Below are 19125 nucleotides of genomic sequence, written 5' to 3'. Positions count from 1 at the left end.
GCTTAGCTAATGCTAATAATGAATATATCAGGTATAAAACAGGGTGGTTTAGCTTTAAAGACGACATCTCGAGTGTCAGAAAAATAATTTTAAATTAAAAAAAAATTAAAAGTAGAAATTTCCTAACCTTCCTTGCCTTTTAAGCGCTTTATTTCGATATTTCATCGTGACATTTGCTTCTTTCGATGGAAATAATTTACGATACCCTAGCATTTATATTGAGTGTTGTATATGTAGGAGTGGTATGTTCATATGTATATATGGTATAAATATGATTGCTTCGTGCACTGCATGTTGTCGTCGCTCTACTAATAATATACCGTTTTTATTGGGCTGTAAAACTTGCACGCGAACCATTTTTCATAAAAGTGCCAATAGAAATGTCTGTATGTATGTGACAGTTTTGAGTGAGTTTTATGCATTTGCATTTCCATTGTGCGCCAATCAGGCAACGCTTTGGCGGAGTATAATTGAAATTTGTTGGATTTGTTGGAAAATGTGTCTCGCATTGAGTAATTACTAAACCACAAATGCTCGCTTGAGCATCGCTCGGAACTTGTAGGTGAAATTACAGATGAACGTGTATATATAATTAACATAATTTATGTAAAAGTATTTCAATTAACGCTTTTGGTGTTTATTGCCATATAAAACCATGTAAAATATTCTTTGCTCGAATTATTTATTTTTCTTCAAACAACTATGGGTTCTCTTAGACGCTTTATATATTTATATATTTATATATTTTTTAACATTCATTTAATTTACAAAACTCAATTCTTGTAAATTTTGTTAGATAATAAAAAATTATATATATCAACATTGCATTGTTTTAAATATTTTTTTACAACAATTTTTGGCTGTGTTTCTCTGCACACACTTTGTTTGTTTTCAATTAAAATTCATTGCAACAATCTCGCTGGATTACCACGCAAAGTATGAGCTAAGTTACAGAGCAGAGGCGCTTCGACGCTTACTTAAAGCACGCTTGATCGCCTACAAGACACCAGAGTACACAGTTTGGCGCCCAAGTTTTTAGCACTCGCATCTCGTACTTGTTTACATATTCACATAAATATGTGAAATTTCGCGATTGGCTTAATGCGATATCATTTATAATGAGCCGATCGCCGAAAATATTTTCTAACCGTTAATAAATATATGCTATATTCGCTATCCAAAGAGTGAGTGCCGAAAATAAGCAGCTCGTGTGCTTCCATTGAGAACACGAACTCTGCAAACGATTTCTACATAACTGTTTTGTGTATTGCCTACAATTGGGGGCATTACTAATTACTTCATAGGTTAGCAAAGACACCCACCTAATTTGTAAGTATTGCCTGCAATTAAGCACACTACCAAATCCCACACATTTTAGCGAAGACACCCACCTAAAGTGAAGTTCATAAATATTCCCTATTTTAAACCACAGTTATTTTTCTCGAATTTAGCATATAAAACTGTAAAATATTTAGAATAATTTTGTGCCCAGTTGCTCCTCTTTGCGCCACGGTTGCGTTGCTCAATTACAAACATATTTAAAACGGCTCCTATTTCATTTTAAATGACTAGCAGTCATCAGGCTTATCTGGAGCATAAAAATATTAATTGAAATAGCGACATTATTATTAAAGAAACCAACTGACATTTATTGGCTTTCAGAGCAAGTGTTTTGCGCAAATTAAGAAAAATAAACGAGTTAGAAATATGTTTGTATTTCAGTTTTTTTTTTTTTTTTGCTTTCCTTGACAAGCAATTTGCGCAGCTGTTTTGTGGTTTATGGGTTTCCATTTAAAACCATTGTGAGGTTTTATTTCCATTTATTAAATTTGTTTGAAAAAAGCTCCCTCATCTCGAAATTTCGGTATGTAATCGAAACATTTGGTATTTAGTTGTGTGTATTTTTAGATTCAGTGAAAAATATATTTATAAAATTATCAAAAAATAAACGAAAATGCCCAGCACATAACAATTGTAAGAATGTCTCCCTATAACTTATAGAATCGAACAAAAAACTGACTTCGACCCAATACTCAAACAGAAAATTTGGTGTTCAACAAAAGAGTTTAACTGGAGATTCGATTTTTGATCTTCGATTATCGTTCGAAAAAACTGACTTAAAATTTTTTAATGAAAAAGTGGAGATAAATTGATCAATGCTCAGAAAATGACTGAAATACAATTGTTGGTTGAATCTGGATAACGCTGAAAATTGAAATCACTAAACAAAATAAAATGTGACGATTTAAGTCAAATATGTAATTGTGTATGTATTATAGTATGTTTGCCTGGCCTCCTTCTGCGCTATGCTTCGTCATATGCAATAAATACTAAAATTTATGTTTGCAAATAATTAAATACTTGCGGTAAATGCGGTGAATTTATGTAATGAGATTGCCTACATACATTTGGATACTTTTATACCCAGAACAGAGTACAATTTATCAAGAAGTTTGTAATTGCAATTAAGCGTCAGAGACCCTTCGAAATATATATGTGCATGTATGAATGATCAGTGTGACAAGGTGAGTCAATTTATTGATGTCTATCGGAACGTCTATATTTATATTTGTCGGAACCACCGACTTCGGACGACTATAGCATATATGTAGTTGGGAAGTCGAAAAAGTCTTTTCGTATTCGTAACTTCAACAAATTTTGTTTATATTTATAATGAACCAAATATGTATCATTTTATCGAACCTTTTTGCCATTTTTCCGCTAGAGACATTATTCCATCAGTGTAAAAGTTTTCTGTCTCCTCTGCGAAAAACTGCGCCAAGTAATTTTCACAAGCTTCCTTGAAGCCAACTTTACTCCATTAAGGGATGGTGCAAGGTCAGGGATATATGGTGGATGCATGAAACTTCTCAACCAAGCTCTTTCAGTTTTTGCCAAGTCATCAAAGATGTGTGTGTTCTAGTGTTGTCCTGTTGGAAGACGAAGCTCTTTCTGTTGATCAGTTATGATCATTTTTTTTTCAATTGCTTGCTTCAAACTTATCAGCTGTTAACATAAAATGTAGAATCAATCGTTCGATCAGGCTGCAGCAGCCCATAGTAGATGATTCCTTTTCCATCAAACCAAACACTCAGTATAACCTTTCGAGGTGTCAATCCTTGCTTTACGACCATTTGTTGAGTTTCACCACGCTTGTACGATCTTTTTTCGCACAATATTGTCGTATTTGATCCATTTTTCATCTCCCGTCACCATTCGCTGCAGATATGATTCGATGTCATTTCGTTTCAGCAAAGAATCGTATTTGGTTCATTAAACTTTTCACAGACAATTCATGTGGTACCCAAATATCGAGTTTCTTTTTATTAGCAGCATTTTTTAAATGGTTTAAAACCATTTGGTGATGAATGTTAAGTTCCTGAGCAATATCATGGCTGCTTATGTGACGGTTCTGGTCAATCTTTTCCATAATTTCATCGACTTTTTAACGATAGCTCTATTGACAAAATACGAAAAGACTTTTTGGACCCAACCTTTGTCTTAAGAAATCTTAAAAAGTTAGCAGCTACAGTGCCGAAACGAAAAAAATGCGAAGCGAAGGTTTCAAGTTTAGAAATGAGTTCACTTGCTGTCCGTATGTCTGCCTGTCTATGTGTGTGCGTGTATTCAGAGTTGTATTTTATGTATTCATTGCTTTCCGCCAGCGCCGATAAGCGCAAAGGCAAATTCACATATGCGCTTTTTTATTATAGATAAACGACAGGCACAAAAAATACAAACGAATGAAAGCAAAAACTGGTGAGGTGCTAATTGAAATTAGTGCGCTCGCGAAAAGGTGGTGAAATTGTACGCGTAATTGCACAAAATATGGCGAACGTGCATACAAAGCTAAAAGCCACAACTCCAACAAAAACCTCTAGAATGGAGAGGCTATGTGTTCACACACACACACTCTAAAGGGTGATTAATAGCATATTCATGGAATATATACTAGGCATGTGTGTATATATATATATATGAGTTTAATGGTGTAATGAACTAATTTTATTTTGTTGTATTTTTTTGTGGGTGTCATTCATTTTATCTGGGCTTTGTTCCAAAGCGTTCCTCGTAAAAATCGCAATTATCAGGAGCGCTCCAATAAATAGTTAATATATATGCAAATTTGTAGATGTGCGTTTGTATGGGTGAACGTATATATTTAAACAAAGGCAAAAAAATGTTTGGGCTATAAATATAATATATTTATGTATTTATATAATATGCTTCAGCCACTGGCTGCTTCCAAAGTTAAGCAGATAAAGTACAGTTACAGCGTGTTTCAAGGTTGCTTTGTGCTCTTTTAATGGTCGTTATTACTAAATACGACCTAAACACACTGCGCTTTGATATTAAAAAAAAAGTTTCGCAATACTTTTGAAGAAGGCATTTGGTGGTATGCGTCTTCGCTAAAATAAAAAAAGTTGTGCTTTTGAAAAATGCTCTAACTAAAAAATGCATTTGTGTGTGCCTATAACTACGGTTTAGTGTGTTCAGCGCAGGTCGAAGAGTGCCTAACATCGCTAACAATAGCATGGAGTGGCTTTGTGATAAGACTGGTATGGGGGGCAGGCCACAGCGGAATCACAGAAGACTGTAAAGGTGACGAGCTAGCAAGAAAAGGCATCCTAGAACCGCAATCGGTAGAAATAGAACGGATCGGTGCTGCCGTATATTTTTGTGTTCTACTGCTTGGTCAGTGCTGGGACACAATCGGTTTATGCGCTGTCGCAAACGCCAATTCAATCCAATATTGATCGCAGGAGATCTAGTGATCTAACGGCCCATTGCCGTAAAGCTAGAAATCCTACTATACGCCATCTGCAGAAGCTGCATGGAAGAAGATTAGGTGGAAACAACTTGGGAGGTCAAGACTTAAGCACTTGGGTGAGCATTTCTTAGGTGTTCTTCTTTTTTATGGCATCACAAAGGGCTACATAAGGTAGTCCACGTGCGATCTTTGATCAGCCCTCTAACCTACTTACTATTTCAACCCTGCAACTAGAGAAATGTTTTGAAATTTTTTTTTCAAGAATGGCTTAAAAAAAAAACAATTTCAGTACTACTTGTTTTTTTAATATTCAGGCATAGACTAGTCTATAAACAAAACTCTTTAAAAATGTCAGGTAAATCGGTCTAGTAGAGTCTGAAAAATTGTGGGTATCGTTTTGAAAAATACATTTTTCAGTAAACGCGTTTAAAGTTTCAGTTCCGGCCGTACCTGTATATCTCCGAAAATAATTCGAATTTACAAAAGTACTTTTGCAGACATATGCTTGAACTGTTAAAAGTTTGTATAAAAATTTTTTTTTTCTAAACTGGAATATTAACTTTGTTCTGACCTCAAACCAGAAAAATGGAATTGTCAAAGTTACATATTTGAACAATGTCTCCAGAAATTTTGGCCCAACAATGTTGAAAATTCAGCCGTTGAGACCTCATCTCCCGGGGTGTCTCAGAAAAGAGAGTGGTTCATCCAAAATTAAAAAAACAAAAATATTCCGTTATTACATATATAAATCTCGTGTTTGAAGGAAGAATAAAAATTAAAAATATAATTTTTTCCTCAGAGTTTGAACCAAAAATCTAATTTTTTGGTAAAATTTTCGCCATTTATTGGTTTATAAAAATAAGCTGTAATGAAAAAAAAAATCCTTCATTCAATAACTAAATAATGTCGTTTTAAAGAAGTGTACCCAATTCGGAATAAATTGGTCCATAAATTTTCGAGTAATCGTGTCCGAGGACTTAAAAAATGGAGTTTTGAGAAAAACGCATTTAAAGTTTAAGCGCAACACCAACGTGTCCTTATAGACGGAACTTCCGAAGGGTCTATCTCCTACAATTTTACTCGAATAGATTAAAAATTTTGGAAGAATGTGTTTAAAATATTGTACCATTTAATAAGAAGAAAAAATCGATTTTTTTTTTTAATTTTCAAACCCACCTAACGCCTTAAATAGTCGTTAGAAACTCAGAACTTTTGTTTAGTAAGTTATACCTTTTGATTTGCATCTGAGCATGAAAATCGGAGACTAGCGTAGCGAGTTTTACCCTTCACATCAGCAGTCTTCGTGTATGTATAAAACGCTGGCAGATTTCCGATAACCGCACGAATTTCTTCTCGAGAGAGGACTTAAGAACAGTGTAAATACAGTTGTCGGTAGCGACGAACTAACTTCCTAAGTATGCTAAGACGTTTAAATATTTACATAACTACTTGCAATCATGTACTTTTTTTAGTTATATTATGAACTGTATTTGATTTGACTCAATTTCATTTAAAACGTTGAAATAACGGAAAAATAATATTCAAAATCCCAAACTGCTAAAGACCCATAAATGAGCTCAAAGTTTTGACTTGAACAGTTTGGATGCATACATATTTGCTTTGAAATTTTTGGGTGTTCCCAGTAATATGTTCTGTTTAGTAATTAAGCAACTATTTGCTCACTGACTTAACTAGCTGACAAAACAGCAGCCATGTCAAGTGCACAGCTCCCAGTCAAACTAACTACCATGTATACAAAGTACTTATGTTTTTGTTGTTGCTTTTGCTTTGCGAAATGAAATTTTGTTTGTCGAAGGAAGCTAATATTTGAGCTTCATTGTTTTGGGCACTTCTTGGTATTTGTATGTATAAATTTATGTAGTATGTGTGAGTATAAGTAGTCAATGGTTTTTTCAGCTGAAAACACATTCTTTCATTTCTACTTTGTGGGCAAGCGTGCGGCGCGTTGCAGATAATAAAAATTATGTTAAAACAACTCAATTTTATTCGCACAAAGGGCCTTGACTTAGCCGGGCTTGAGGCGCACAGAACAACGGGCGTGTTGCAAGTGCGGTGACCATTACAATTGCTTTGCTTCGCATGCAATTACAGTTGACCCAGTTGTACCGCGTGCAAAAGCGCACGCATGCGCGTGCTTACCAAAGTGCATTGCGCAATTTATGCTTTACGTATGTGTGTGTGTGTGTTGGTAAAGTAAAGAGTAAACATAACTTGGATGGATAGCTGAACTAACCCAATAGCTGTTGTTGCAGGTGGTGGGAAGACTTTTTCTATTAGTTGGCTCGGGCGGGGTCATATGCTGTTCGCTTAATGTTCGCTAAGCTCTCTAAATGCCTTAAGCAAATTCATCTTCTTTAACTGCCCCCAAAGTCAACGTTCAACGAGAACAACAGTCGCACGCTCATAAAGCGGTCGAAAGCGGTTTGAGCACGTCGGCTTGTCTATAAACGCTACAATGTGGCCTGTGTAGCCCAGTGAGCCATGTGACTGGTGTTCATGCAGTATCCGAAAGCCGATTCTCGAAACGTAGCTAAGGCGCCTGAAGCCTCTTTAAAAACCCAGCAGTTTTGCTGTATATTTTATGTGCTTTGTTTAGGTTCATACAACTAGATGTATGTGTAAGCCCCTTTCGCCCGGTGGCTAATATAAGTAGTAGTGAAATTATTCCGCACAATGGTGTATGACGAGCCAAATTGCAATGCCGCTGCGGCGTCCACGGCTACTGTGCAAACTTGTTGACCGCTGTCGCTGTTGTTGCCATTGTGGCCGCCAGTTTTATTTTTGCTGTGGCTGCTGCTGGCTGATTGTCGTCAATGCCTTTGCATTTCATGTCGCTTGAATGACTTCGAAAATAGCGGAACGACTGGGCAGAGATGCACGCACACTCGAAAACGGACGCGAGCTTGACGAACTCGCACGCAACCTACGTACCCATGCTTATCCAAGTATTTACCTATGCACTTTGGTACGAAATAAAGCCACGGGAGATAAAAACGGGATGATGCTGCAAAGCCAAGTGCTTTGAACGGGCTCACAGTGGAACAACTTGTGAGAATTGGCCAGATTAGATGCACACAGTTGAAGAATTCTTGGGTTCGAGTAGAGAATTGACCAAACTTAAATGTCTTTCATAATTCTTGTGTCTTGTTCCATTTGCCTCGGGGTATGGCTCAGTTCCTTCTCCAATACTTTTTAGTAATCGGAGTTTTGAAGAACCACGTTTAAGTGTTAAGCCTTGCCTCTCTCTTCAGAACATCATAATGGCTTCTTACTTGTATAAGCAGCAACACTAACTTTCTATTTTGTTTCTTATTTTTGATACATATATTTTTCCTTTTTATAAAAATGTTTATTTGGCACGGCCAGACCTTCGTAAAGAGCATATCTAACCCTAACAGACTTACCCAACTAAATTTAAAACTAATATTTAATCTGTAACAATTTCTTTCTGCGCATTTCAGCCTACGAAGGACCAAAATGCGTCGCCTCCGCTCGAAGATAGCTGGTGCTGGGAGCCAGATAGCGTCAAATTCGACAACGACCACTCGTCCCAATCCTCGAGCAGTGGCAATGGCAATGAAATGGTCAACATTACCCTGGAGGAGGTACCGCTGGGTCATAGCGCGCAGACTTCCTCCAGGAAACGTGGTGCCAATGAACAGACCGCTACGCTACAGAAGCGCAACAAGCAGTTGGAGGAGGAGAATAAACAGCTGAGTTTGTCTCTCGATGAGTTGGATAGTCAACATAATCTGGCCATGCAGAATGTGCTTGAGCTGAAAACTGAACTTCAGGAGAAACTCAGTGCTGTCACCACTAGCTATGAGGCCTTGAAAAAGGAGCACGCTGACAAATTCATTAACAGTGAACTCGAGATGGCGCGTTTAAAGAAGCAGTTGGATAGTACGATGCAGCAGCAGAAAGGTTTGGAGTCCGAGAACCAGCAGTTGCAGATGCAGGTCACCAACTATGAAGCCGAGGTAAAGAAGTCCATTGAAGACATGGCCGATTTGCAGGCGCTGCTCGATAAGAAGACGCAAGATAATGTGGAATTAATTGAAAAGGTTAAGTCAGCTGGGCGCCTAGCAGATAAGTCTGCAGACCAACTGATGGAGCTACAACAGCGTGTGGACCAGCTAACGAAAGAGCTAGAGGATGCAAAGCAAGTAAAAGAGAAGAAAACATCCGAGTCTTCAACCAGTTCAATGGGCAAACACAGTGACGACGAATTCATTGTGGTGCGTGACGGTGATGCCAACTCATCTGGTCCAGCCACGCCGCCCACAAAGGAGGAGCTTAAGGACAAGATTGTGCAATTAGAAAATCGCGTTTCAGAATTGACATTGGAAAACGGCAGTTTAGCGCTAAAACTGCAGGACAGTGAGATGGAGAAACAGCTGGCGTTGACGGTAATGCGTGAGAATGTGCAAGAGCTGCGGACGCGTTGTGAAGAAACTGATACAGCTCTCAAGTTAGCAAGAGAAGAACTCGAAGAACAACAAGAAAATTTGGAGTCTTTGAAAGAAAAGGCGGCGGAAGCTGTCATCGCGCAACAACAATTAAAAGCTTTGGCCGAGGAGAAAGGCAAGATCGAAACAGAGATATTAAATATGAAGGAAAATTTGCAGAACGTTTTAGAACTGGAGAAGAGACTGTTGTTTTCCGAGAGTGAAAAAGAAACTCTTCAGATAGAGTTACAGAGAGTGCGTGCTACACAGGAGCGAATCACAGAGTTAGAAAGTAAAGTTCAAAATCTCATAGTGGAAAATCAACAATTACGCCTGAATGCAGAAGCCGAAACCGAGACGCAGAATTACAGCGCGGAGTTAGCCGAACGCATCAAATCATTGAATGAGGAAAACGAAACCTTGCGCGCCGAAATAGAGTCTATAGCACATTCGAAGTTTAGTGAAGCCATTGCAGAAGAGAAGCAAGAAATCACTGATCTAGATGCCGACGACGATGAGCCCCTGACTGTTGACAAAATAAAAGAGCTGCTTAGCTCACACATCAAGTCAAAACTCACCGGTGAAATGGAGGAGGCCTGTCGGGCAGTGCAAGAACGTATTACTAGAACCGTTAACGAAATGGAACGCAAAATATCTCGTTTGTCCGAAGAACTACTCGATCTGCAGGATAGTAAACTAGTTTGGGACCATGAGAAAAAGACGCTAGAAGCAGACATTTCACAATACATACTACAATGTGATGAGCTAATGAAGAACAACGAGATACTGCTGAACGAGTTAGAGAACTATAAGCGCAACAAGCTCGAGACGATACAGGAGCACAATGAGCAGAGCGTTATGGATTTAGAAGCCGAGTTAGAAGAAGCCTCGAAAATGAACGAGACGTTAGAGCAGGAATACGTAGAACAGAAAGAGAAGAACGAAGAGCTCGAGCGAGAGAAACAGACGTTGACTGAGCAATTGCGCGCCGCCCAAACACAGTGTGAAGAATTGCGCAGTGCTGAGAAAGAGCTTAAAATACAGCTTGAAACATTGGAAATCGAAAAGGGAAATATGCTTTTCGAATTGAACGAGCAGAAATCATTGGACTCTAAGCAAACTGACGACGATGTGCTACTGAAGAGCGCCGAGGAGAAATGTCAAAATTTAGAGAGCCAATTGGCGCATCTGAGCAAAGATCACGCGGATTTGGTAGCGGCCCTGCAGACACAGAAAACAGCATTGCAGGAAGCTATAATGAAACGAGAGGAAGCCGAAAAATGTCTTCTGGAAAAAGATATGCTAATAAAGCGCCTAGACGAAAACCTGAAAGAGGATCTTAGCAGTGAAATGCAGAAGAAACTCGATAACCTCACTTCGCTTAATCACGAGTTAAAGCAGGACTTATTGGCGAAAGACATAGTGCTAGAAAGTCAGAAGAAGAAATTGCTGCAAGCTCAAGCCAATTTGAATGTGTCCGATGGTAAAGTGCACGAACTCGAAGAGTTAGTAGCAGAAAAAGAGAAAGCATTGGAGACTTCGCGTATACTACTGGATGAGAGCGGAAAGGCAAAGGACGAACTAAGTGAAAAGTTACGGCAACAGAAAGTAAATCTCGAACAGTTAAAGCAACTGAAGCAGGAGAAAGAGACTCTTCTGAACGAATTCGAAGAGCTCAAGAAGAAGTGTGAAGCGCATAGCGACGAGCTGAAGGCGTTGCAAGAATCAGCTGTCACATCCACCAGCAATGATGCCTCCGCAATCACACGCATTGCCCAACTGGAAGCCGAGCTCTTGGCAACAGTTGAACTGCAGAAGTCCGTCGCAACGTTGAACTACGAGAAGAACGAAATGATTAAGGCGTTGCAGCAGAAGCATGCCGAGAACATGCAATACTACACCGAAATCCAACGCTTGCAGGGAATCCTGCAACAGCAGCAACTACAAACCACTCAAGCGACAACTTGTGCTAAGTGCACGACGCATGAGAGCACGCTCAGCGACTTGCGTAAAGAGTTGGAAAAGCAGCAGGATCAAATAAAATTCCTCAAAGAGAAGTCCGACATATTAACGACCAATTTGTTGACGGAGCAGACCAATCAGCGGCTGGTGAAGCAGGAGAAGACGGAGGTGGAAGAGCAGAACGCAGCCATTCGTAAGGATTTGGAGCGACTACGAGAACATTTGCTGGAGATCGAAGACCTACACACACAGGAGACGGTCGAAATGCAGCGGGAGCTGGAGGAGACCAAGGCGAAAATGGTTGCGCTGCAGGATGACGTGGCGAAATCAAGCAATGCATACACATCGGCAAGGTAATTAAAATATCGGGTGCGTGCTGTGATGAATAGGAAGTTAGACATGTTGGCTTTTGTTAGTTTTTCGTTAAGAGAGGTGATTCTTGAAGAAGTTTTCAGTAAGAGAGTAAAGGTCTAAAAACTTTTTTTGTGGGTTTGCTGTGTAATTTTAGGATCAAGAAGCTCATTGCGGGGGGCAAATAATGAATGTGGTCTAAATTTTTCGAAAGAGTTTATCGTTCGGTGGATACCAAATTTTAGGAATTAACTCCAGAAAATGTGCTTTAAAATATATTTTGCTGAAAAGAATGGTAAATAGAATAGAGGTGTGGACAAAATGGGAATATTTCGAAGTAATTAAATTGCATTGAAATGGGGAAACGTGCTTTTATGAAATTTATAAGTTCTATGTGGATATATTTGTGTTGGTAACGCCATACTCGGCGTTGTGTACTCAAGTGTTAGTATACACATACACACATCTTTGTTTGTCTGCTTATGTATTTACACAAACTGAGATACGAGTATTATTTCGCTCCACCTGCCGCGTTGCGCGTTGCGCGCTGGGCATTGCGGGTACAGTAAGCATTAAAAATAGAAAACGCCTTGAAAGTATAGTAAAAATTATCACCTAATTATCGGGCAAACAATATGTTTTCAGCTCGAAGCGTCCGCAAGCGGCGGGGTTGGGCAGCGCATACAGCGCCAAGACCGAGACAAAGCCAGCCAGCACATTGCACACACACCCGAACGGCAGCAACGACTGTATACATTGGCGGAGCATGAAATTACCGACGTTTCGTCATCGTGCCTGTGCCTTTGCCGTGCTTTCTGTTTGTTTTTCTTCGGTTTACGCCATTATTGCACCGGCGCACACGGCAACAAGGCAACCACACAACAGCGACAGCAGCAATAGTAACTGTTATCGCTTTTAAGCCTTTCGTTAAGCTTCGTCACGACTCATGGCAATTGCTTTGCAAAGCGATAACGTGTCACAAAGCGTTCGAAATTAGTTGAGTTCGGCAGCGCGGCGGTGCAGGTGCTGCCAGAGGGCAGCAGGTGATTTTTTAGTGCGATCGGTGTCAGCACAGCCGTTTGGCACTTGCTGCTGCTTCTGAGCCATTAGTACAACTGCAACCAATGCGCATTTGCAATGCCACAGCAAAATTAGAACACTTGCGCGAGCGAGTGGACCTATTACGGCACGCGGCGATCGGTGGTCGGTCGCCGGTTATTGTTCCCCGGGTCAGCAGCGCTGGTACGCTTCAAGGCAATTCATTAGTTTCGTAATGGCCATAAAACAAATTATATTTATGCACCTAGGGCTATCATAATTTCTAAGAAAATAAATTTAACTAACGCATTCTTCAATTTTCCACAGTATACGCGCCAATCAGCATGCCGAGACGTTACAAGCGCAGTACGCCCTTGTACTACAGCAGCGCGACGAGTTAGTGAACAAGCTGAGCTTGGCCGAAGATCGAGAGTCGAAGAATCAGGCGGCGTTGTGCAATCTGCAGTGCGCGCTCGAGCAGTTCCAAAATGGTGAGTTGGCAAATCGACGGAAGTAAAAATATTATTTCAAATTAAGTAGACTTAGCTTAAATGTGCTATCACTTACTAAAACTTTTCCCTCTTTGCACCGTCAGACAAGCAGAACGACATCAAAGCTGCCACCCACAGCATACGTAAGGAGTTGCAGCGGGAGCAGCAGAAGCAGGCGCAGTTGCAAGCGGAGATCGGCGCCTTGCAGCAGCAGCTGGGCGAGGCCAAGCAGGGCCTGTGCGCCGCGGCACGGCTGGGCGACCAGTTGGAGGCGTGTCAGCGCACAATCGCAGTGCTGCGCGAAGAAGGTGAATATGGTGTTCATATCAAAACGTATATAAATTGTAAATAAACCGGTGAAAAGTAAACGAAAATTGGTGAACTGCATCTTGTATACTAACCCAAAGCAAATAACCATATGTGATTATACACGTATGTATCCGTATAATATATATTAAATGCAAATTAATGAAATGGAATTTGTTGTTACTAACCACCAAAGCACCCTACCACCAAGTACCACGTCAGCCATAAGGGAAATCTTCAATAACAGCACGCAAACTGGCATTTGGCATTAACGAACCGTTTAACTATTTCTAAATAATTAACGCTTTGAGGAAAATACTAAAGAAAAACTACAAGGAATAATGTTTATTAATGATAACAAAAAATCTATTGAATTGTTAACAATTGTTGCAAAGTTAAAGTTTCCCTTAAGCCACGCTGATTGATTCTTAAAGGTAAATATCAGCTGGTAATTCTGGGATTTTATCAATTTTCRAACACTCGGAATTTCAGTTGGTATACACTTTTACGAATTCTATGTAGTCATCGCAATGCAAAACAAAAGCCCAACAAAAAATGTTTAAAAATCACAAAAATATATAAATATCATGCGCATCATCACAACACCAAGAGCACCATATCTATCAAAGTCATAACCTAGTTCGCTGTATAATTATAATAACAAGAAATTTGTATGAAATCACTGTCATCATTCACTGTCACACTCGCTATGCTCATAAGAAATCCATAATCGATCACCCTAACTATGCTTGCGCTTTCGCGATCATCTCACCGACGACCACCGCTGGCGCGTACAAACGCTAAGTGGCCTATGACCTGAGCTGGCAGTACTTCAGGTTTGACGGTGTGGAAATTTCTGATTTACTTGGCGACTTTATGCTACCCTTTGGTTTTTACTACATAACACAAATTCATAGCTACATACATACTAACATTTTTATTGCATTCAGTCGAGATATAAGTAAAGTAGTAGTAAGCTATACTTTTTTTTAATTAGAAAATGTTATTACTTTTAGTTTAGTTAAATTTCCTCTCCTATCATTATAGAGTGAGGTTACGGTGAAAAGCTTTAAGCTTTTCATTATATTTCGTTATATTTCTGAGTAGACAAGACTTTGTGGATAAGACCGTATATGTAGAAATAAAATAATAATTTAACAGATAAGAGAAAATAGAACCGCTAAAAATTTTTCAATTATTATAGCTCAAATTGAAAAGTTATTCACTGCTTAAATATCCAAGTAGTGTTCTTAGCATTTGCTGTTCGTTTCGTCTCACAAAAAGTTGAATACCACAAATAAATATGGTACGTGAAGCAGCCATAGTTGTTGTTATCTCCAGAATGTTACATTTTGGGGAAAATATGTGGAAATTAGTGTTATAGTTAAAATATAGTAATTCTCTAGACAATTTCAGTTATATTCTTTCTTCGAAAACGGTAATGAAACCAGTAAATATCTACTTTATGCTTGGTTTCAGCTAAAAAATTGAAATCGAACACCAGTATAAAGTTTGTTATCACTTTAGCGCTGCTTTTATATAAATAATTTTTCCAATAAACTGACTTATTTCAAGTATTGAGTTTTTAACTCAATTTCAAAACTCTTTAAAGGTATTTTTGTATTTCTTTCGTTTTTGCTTCATTACTTTTCGATTTTTTAATTGCTATCACGCTAATAAGCCGTTATAGTTACAGTTTCAATACTTTCGTAAGCTTAACTTTGTAATTTCTATTTTTTAGAAATTTTATGTTAGTAAATTATTATTTTTTATTGTTTTAGGTAAACGTGACCAGACAATAAACTATTTAGTTTGCATTTATATTTTTAAAATCTCTATAATACAGTTTTCTTTGTTTAGGTCCTTTTCAATACACGATTTTTCATTTCGAATTTACCGTTTTAGTTACTAGTCACTTGCTCTTTAAGTTTCTTCCGCCTATGTTCCACTACTTGTACTTAATAATCAGTATAATTTATGTTGATTTGTAATTTGATTTTTTTCATATTTGGTTTTATCATTTATTTACTCGATTTATCTACTTTTTGGCGTCCCTAGTGTCCAATGCAAAATTGGTTAATCTCAATTTGTAACTGTGAGCGAATTCGATATGCTGAACTCACGTTGCATATGGAGATTGCCCGAGGTTGCATCCGTTTCTACATTTTGTTTTTGTTCTACTGTTCTTGTTGTTGATGATTATTTATTATATAAACAATTAAAAGACACTTGATTTGAATTGGTTTTAGTTAATTTTTACTTTAATTTGATTTGATTTGGTACTTTCATAATTATTTGCATACATTGCCTGCGTTTTCTGCCATACACTTTTTGCCACCACTGTACCCAATACCATTTTTTAAATTGTAACAAAATTAAAGTGAAGAAATGTAAAGAAGCTTCCCACGTTCCAAACCTTGAATTCCCTCATTTAAAATATACGAGCCCGCTCCTCTCACAACGAATGCTGAATGTGCCACTCGGCTCCTTAAAGGCGATCGTCCGGTTGAGTATTACATCAGGTACTGGTGTGCTATCGCTTGTTAAATCTACCAGTACTTATGTCATACTGTCCTGGATGCCTCGCCCAATTCTGCATGCGAAATAACAACGCTGGAAAAATTAATCGAAAACAAAAGCAAAAATAAACTAAACGAAAGATGAATGCCTGCAAAGAGAAGTGCTTGGAAAATTAACTCACTAAATGATTTATATATTTTAATATAATTCCTATTTTATTTTTGTTTATTATCTCCGCCATTACTTGAATTAACATCACTCGTTTACGTGTATATATATTCTTCACAGTTGAAACACTGAAGCAGCAGAATGAGCAGCTATCCACGAAGCTGAAGCTGAGCGAGTCTAGTCAGTCGGACAAAATAGAGAAGAGTCTCATAAAGAGCTTGCTGATCGGCTATGTGGTGAGCAGCAATCCGAATGACAAGAATCAAGTGCTGCGCATGATTTCGTCTGTGTTGGACTTCTCGCAAAGCGAATCGGACAAAGTGGGCCTGAACAAGCAGCAGTCAAGTTGGCTGGGCGCCATACTGGGCGGTGGTGCAAGCGCGCAAGGTAACATTCACACTTTCTGAAGGAGACTATGAGAGATTTTGAGATCAAACTATGGCTAAAATTTCCATTTTCCGTTTTCAGGTGTACATTCCAAGGAGAATTTGGTGCAGGCGTTTGTGCAGTTTCTCGAGCAGGAGTCACAGCCTAAGCTCGATGACGCTAACATGCCCAATTTATTGAACATCACTCAACAAAGTAATCCGCCAGCAGGATCAATCAGTCAGTCCGCCCGCCGCGTATCCACATCGAGCAACAGCGGTGCAGCTGCTGGGACCGCCAGCATGCCGGCGCCCATTCCTATCCAGCCCCTACTGGTGAATGACTTTGCACCGTCGCGCAATTCCAGCTCAATTCTAAAGGATATTTTGAATGATTCTTGATTGTTGTAAGATCCCTTCTTGCATTTCATGCTGTAGTTACCTTTATTTTTTTACTCATACTTTACTCTAAAATACTTGCAAACCACTTTAGCACTTTTGCATCGGGGTTAAATCCTCTCTTAGAATTAGTAAGTGTACCTACAATAGATTTTTTTGTTTCTGCGTAAAAGTGTTTTCTGTATCTGATCTGTTAAGTCTTCTATTTTTTATTTTTAATTTTCAGTATATATATATTTGTATTGTTCGCTATTTGGTCTAGTTATAAATGAATGTAAATAAATTATGTATAATAAATAACACATATAAATATATACCATAAACTGACTTATCTCTGGAGGGCATTAATTTGTAGAAATAATTAGACTAATCAAATAAATTAGAAGATAAGCGTCAAAAAGAAATTTGTCATGTGCGAGCAATATGGAAAAAAAAAAATTTAAATATTATTTCAACCCATTTTTATTGCATTTTGTGCAACCCTGGTTGCCATTTGAAAAAGAAATTAACTGGATAAAATATATATTTAATATTTTGATATCCACGTCAAAACATCAATATTTTAAATATATTTCCGTCGGTAGAGTTACCAAATGTTCAAAATTTGTAGTTTAAAAATTTCTGTATTATTATGTGGATATCAGTTAGGAGACATTCGAGAAATCTTTGATATTTCCGATAGGTTGCATGCAAAGAAAATGAGTTAGTAAGTCCCAATGTCCGTAAATCTAAGCATCCTATTTTTGGTTCTTTCCCTTTGGGTTATGTTAGGTTAGGTTTGGTTAGGCGATGCCAGATGGAGTACCTTGACAATAATAAGAAGTAGTTATCATTCAGGATGCCAGCGTTGGGCGTGAATTTCAATAGGGGTTGTGTCTTCACTATCGACCCCTCTTCCAGGTTCTCATACTGTGGGCCCCCAAGTGTTTGAAGTTTTGCCTTGCAAGTGCAAATATGTATTTTTGATATACCGCTTGGCACATGATCTTTATAGTCCCGATAGATCATTCCATCGAAGTTTAATCTTCCTTGCCATGCTCTTGTCCAGTTCGTCGAAAAGACAAATCATACGTTTACCAATGCTGAACACGTTAACAGATGACAGCCGTAGACCACTCTTGACTACCTCGTCCATTATCTCATTGCTACTGATGCTTTTCTTACCTCGCATTCAGTAGAATTGAAGTCGCTTGTGCTTGGCGACACATTCCACTGCTGCCTTGCTTCGAGGTTATTATCTTGTTTGCTGCTGTAGTTCAGCAACTTAAAAGGCTGTCTTATGTCTAACTCTAGACACTATGTCCTCACACCAACTCCATGCTCCATTTTCGAGCCATCCATATCAATATTTAAGGTGTTGCGCGTCGCTAACATATGCCACAGTTTCGGCAACCATCTTTTTCTATGTTTACGGGTTCACTCTCTACCCGTACTTCTGAAAAGTGGGATCATGTAGTCAAACTGCCAATACTTACTGCGCCATTTTCGATAGGTTCTATATGTAAATTCTCCTGCATCCAGCAGTTGAACTGTCAGTTTTGCAGCGCAATTTACAGCGAAGAAGTCTAAAGGTGGCAGGCATCTGCTTACAGGCATATAAGGTATTGCTAGCCTTTCTCACTCTTTCGGTGATGGTTCGCTCGCTTCTGTTCTGGAAATTTCAATGTGAAAGATGCACCTCGCTCTGGTTGAGCTATCGTTGAAAAGGTCGTTGAAGTTATGGAAACGACTGATCAGGACCGTGACTTCGCTAAGAAACTTAACATTTAGTTCAATGTTTGGGGTTTTTTTTAAGAAAGACTTAATGGGCCGAATTAACGTCTGCAATTCTTTGTTGAAACGAAATGAAACCGAACCATTTCTGAAGCGAATGGCACAGAAGACGAAAAGTGGATCAAATTCGACAATAATGTGCGAAAAGGATCAGGTAGTAAAGCCATGATTGACGGCTCGAAAAGTTTTACTGAGTGTTTGGTGGGATTGGAAAGGAATCATCCACTATCATCCAGCCTGGTCGAACGATTGATTTTACATTTTACTGTCAACAACTGATGGGATTGAAGCAAGCAATTGAAAAAAAAAAAAATGGCCGTAACTGATCAACAGAAAGGGCTTCGTCTTCCAACAGCACAACGTTGGACCACACATCTCTGCGAAAATTACTTGGCGGTGTTTTTCGTCGAGAAACCAGAAAGGTGATAGAGTAATGTATCTAGCGGAGAAATGGCAAAAAGTGGTGAACCAAATGGTACATATTAAAGTTCATTATAAATCAAAAAAAAAAA

At 38.7% G+C, this 19125-nt stretch overlaps 1 protein-coding gene across 3 annotated transcripts in view; it reads left to right on the top strand.

Moving 5' to 3' along the window:
- The window catches only part of LOC108971384 (thyroid receptor-interacting protein 11), a 45696-nt gene extending 28556 nt beyond the window's left edge, over positions 1-17140 (top strand). For 2 of the 3 annotated variants that reach the window (XM_018937413.1, XM_018937412.1), the window contains exons 2-6: positions 8254-11555; positions 12919-13082; positions 13187-13390; positions 16197-16463; positions 16545-17139. In XM_018937413.1, coding sequence (XP_018792958.1) covers positions 8374-11555; positions 12919-13082; positions 13187-13390; positions 16197-16463; positions 16545-16843 — 4116 coding nt within the window. In that variant the 5' untranslated portion in view covers positions 8254-8373 and the 3' untranslated portion in view covers positions 16844-17139. Of the gene's footprint in view, positions 1-8253; positions 11556-12918; positions 13083-13186; positions 13391-16196; positions 16464-16544 lie in introns of all 3 variants that reach the window. The other variant, XM_018937411.1, reaches the window with a different exon arrangement.
- Positions 17141-19125: the final 1985 nt, after the last annotated feature.

Source organism: Bactrocera latifrons, unplaced genomic scaffold (genome assembly GCF_001853355.1).
Source record: "Bactrocera latifrons isolate USDA-ARS-PBARC rearing strain unplaced genomic scaffold, ASM185335v1 scaffold_34, whole genome shotgun sequence".
NCBI lineage: Eukaryota > Metazoa > Arthropoda > Insecta > Diptera > Tephritidae > Bactrocera > Bactrocera latifrons.
The sequence above is the reverse complement of the archived record's forward strand: the minus strand, read 5'-3'. Positions and strand labels throughout refer to the sequence as shown.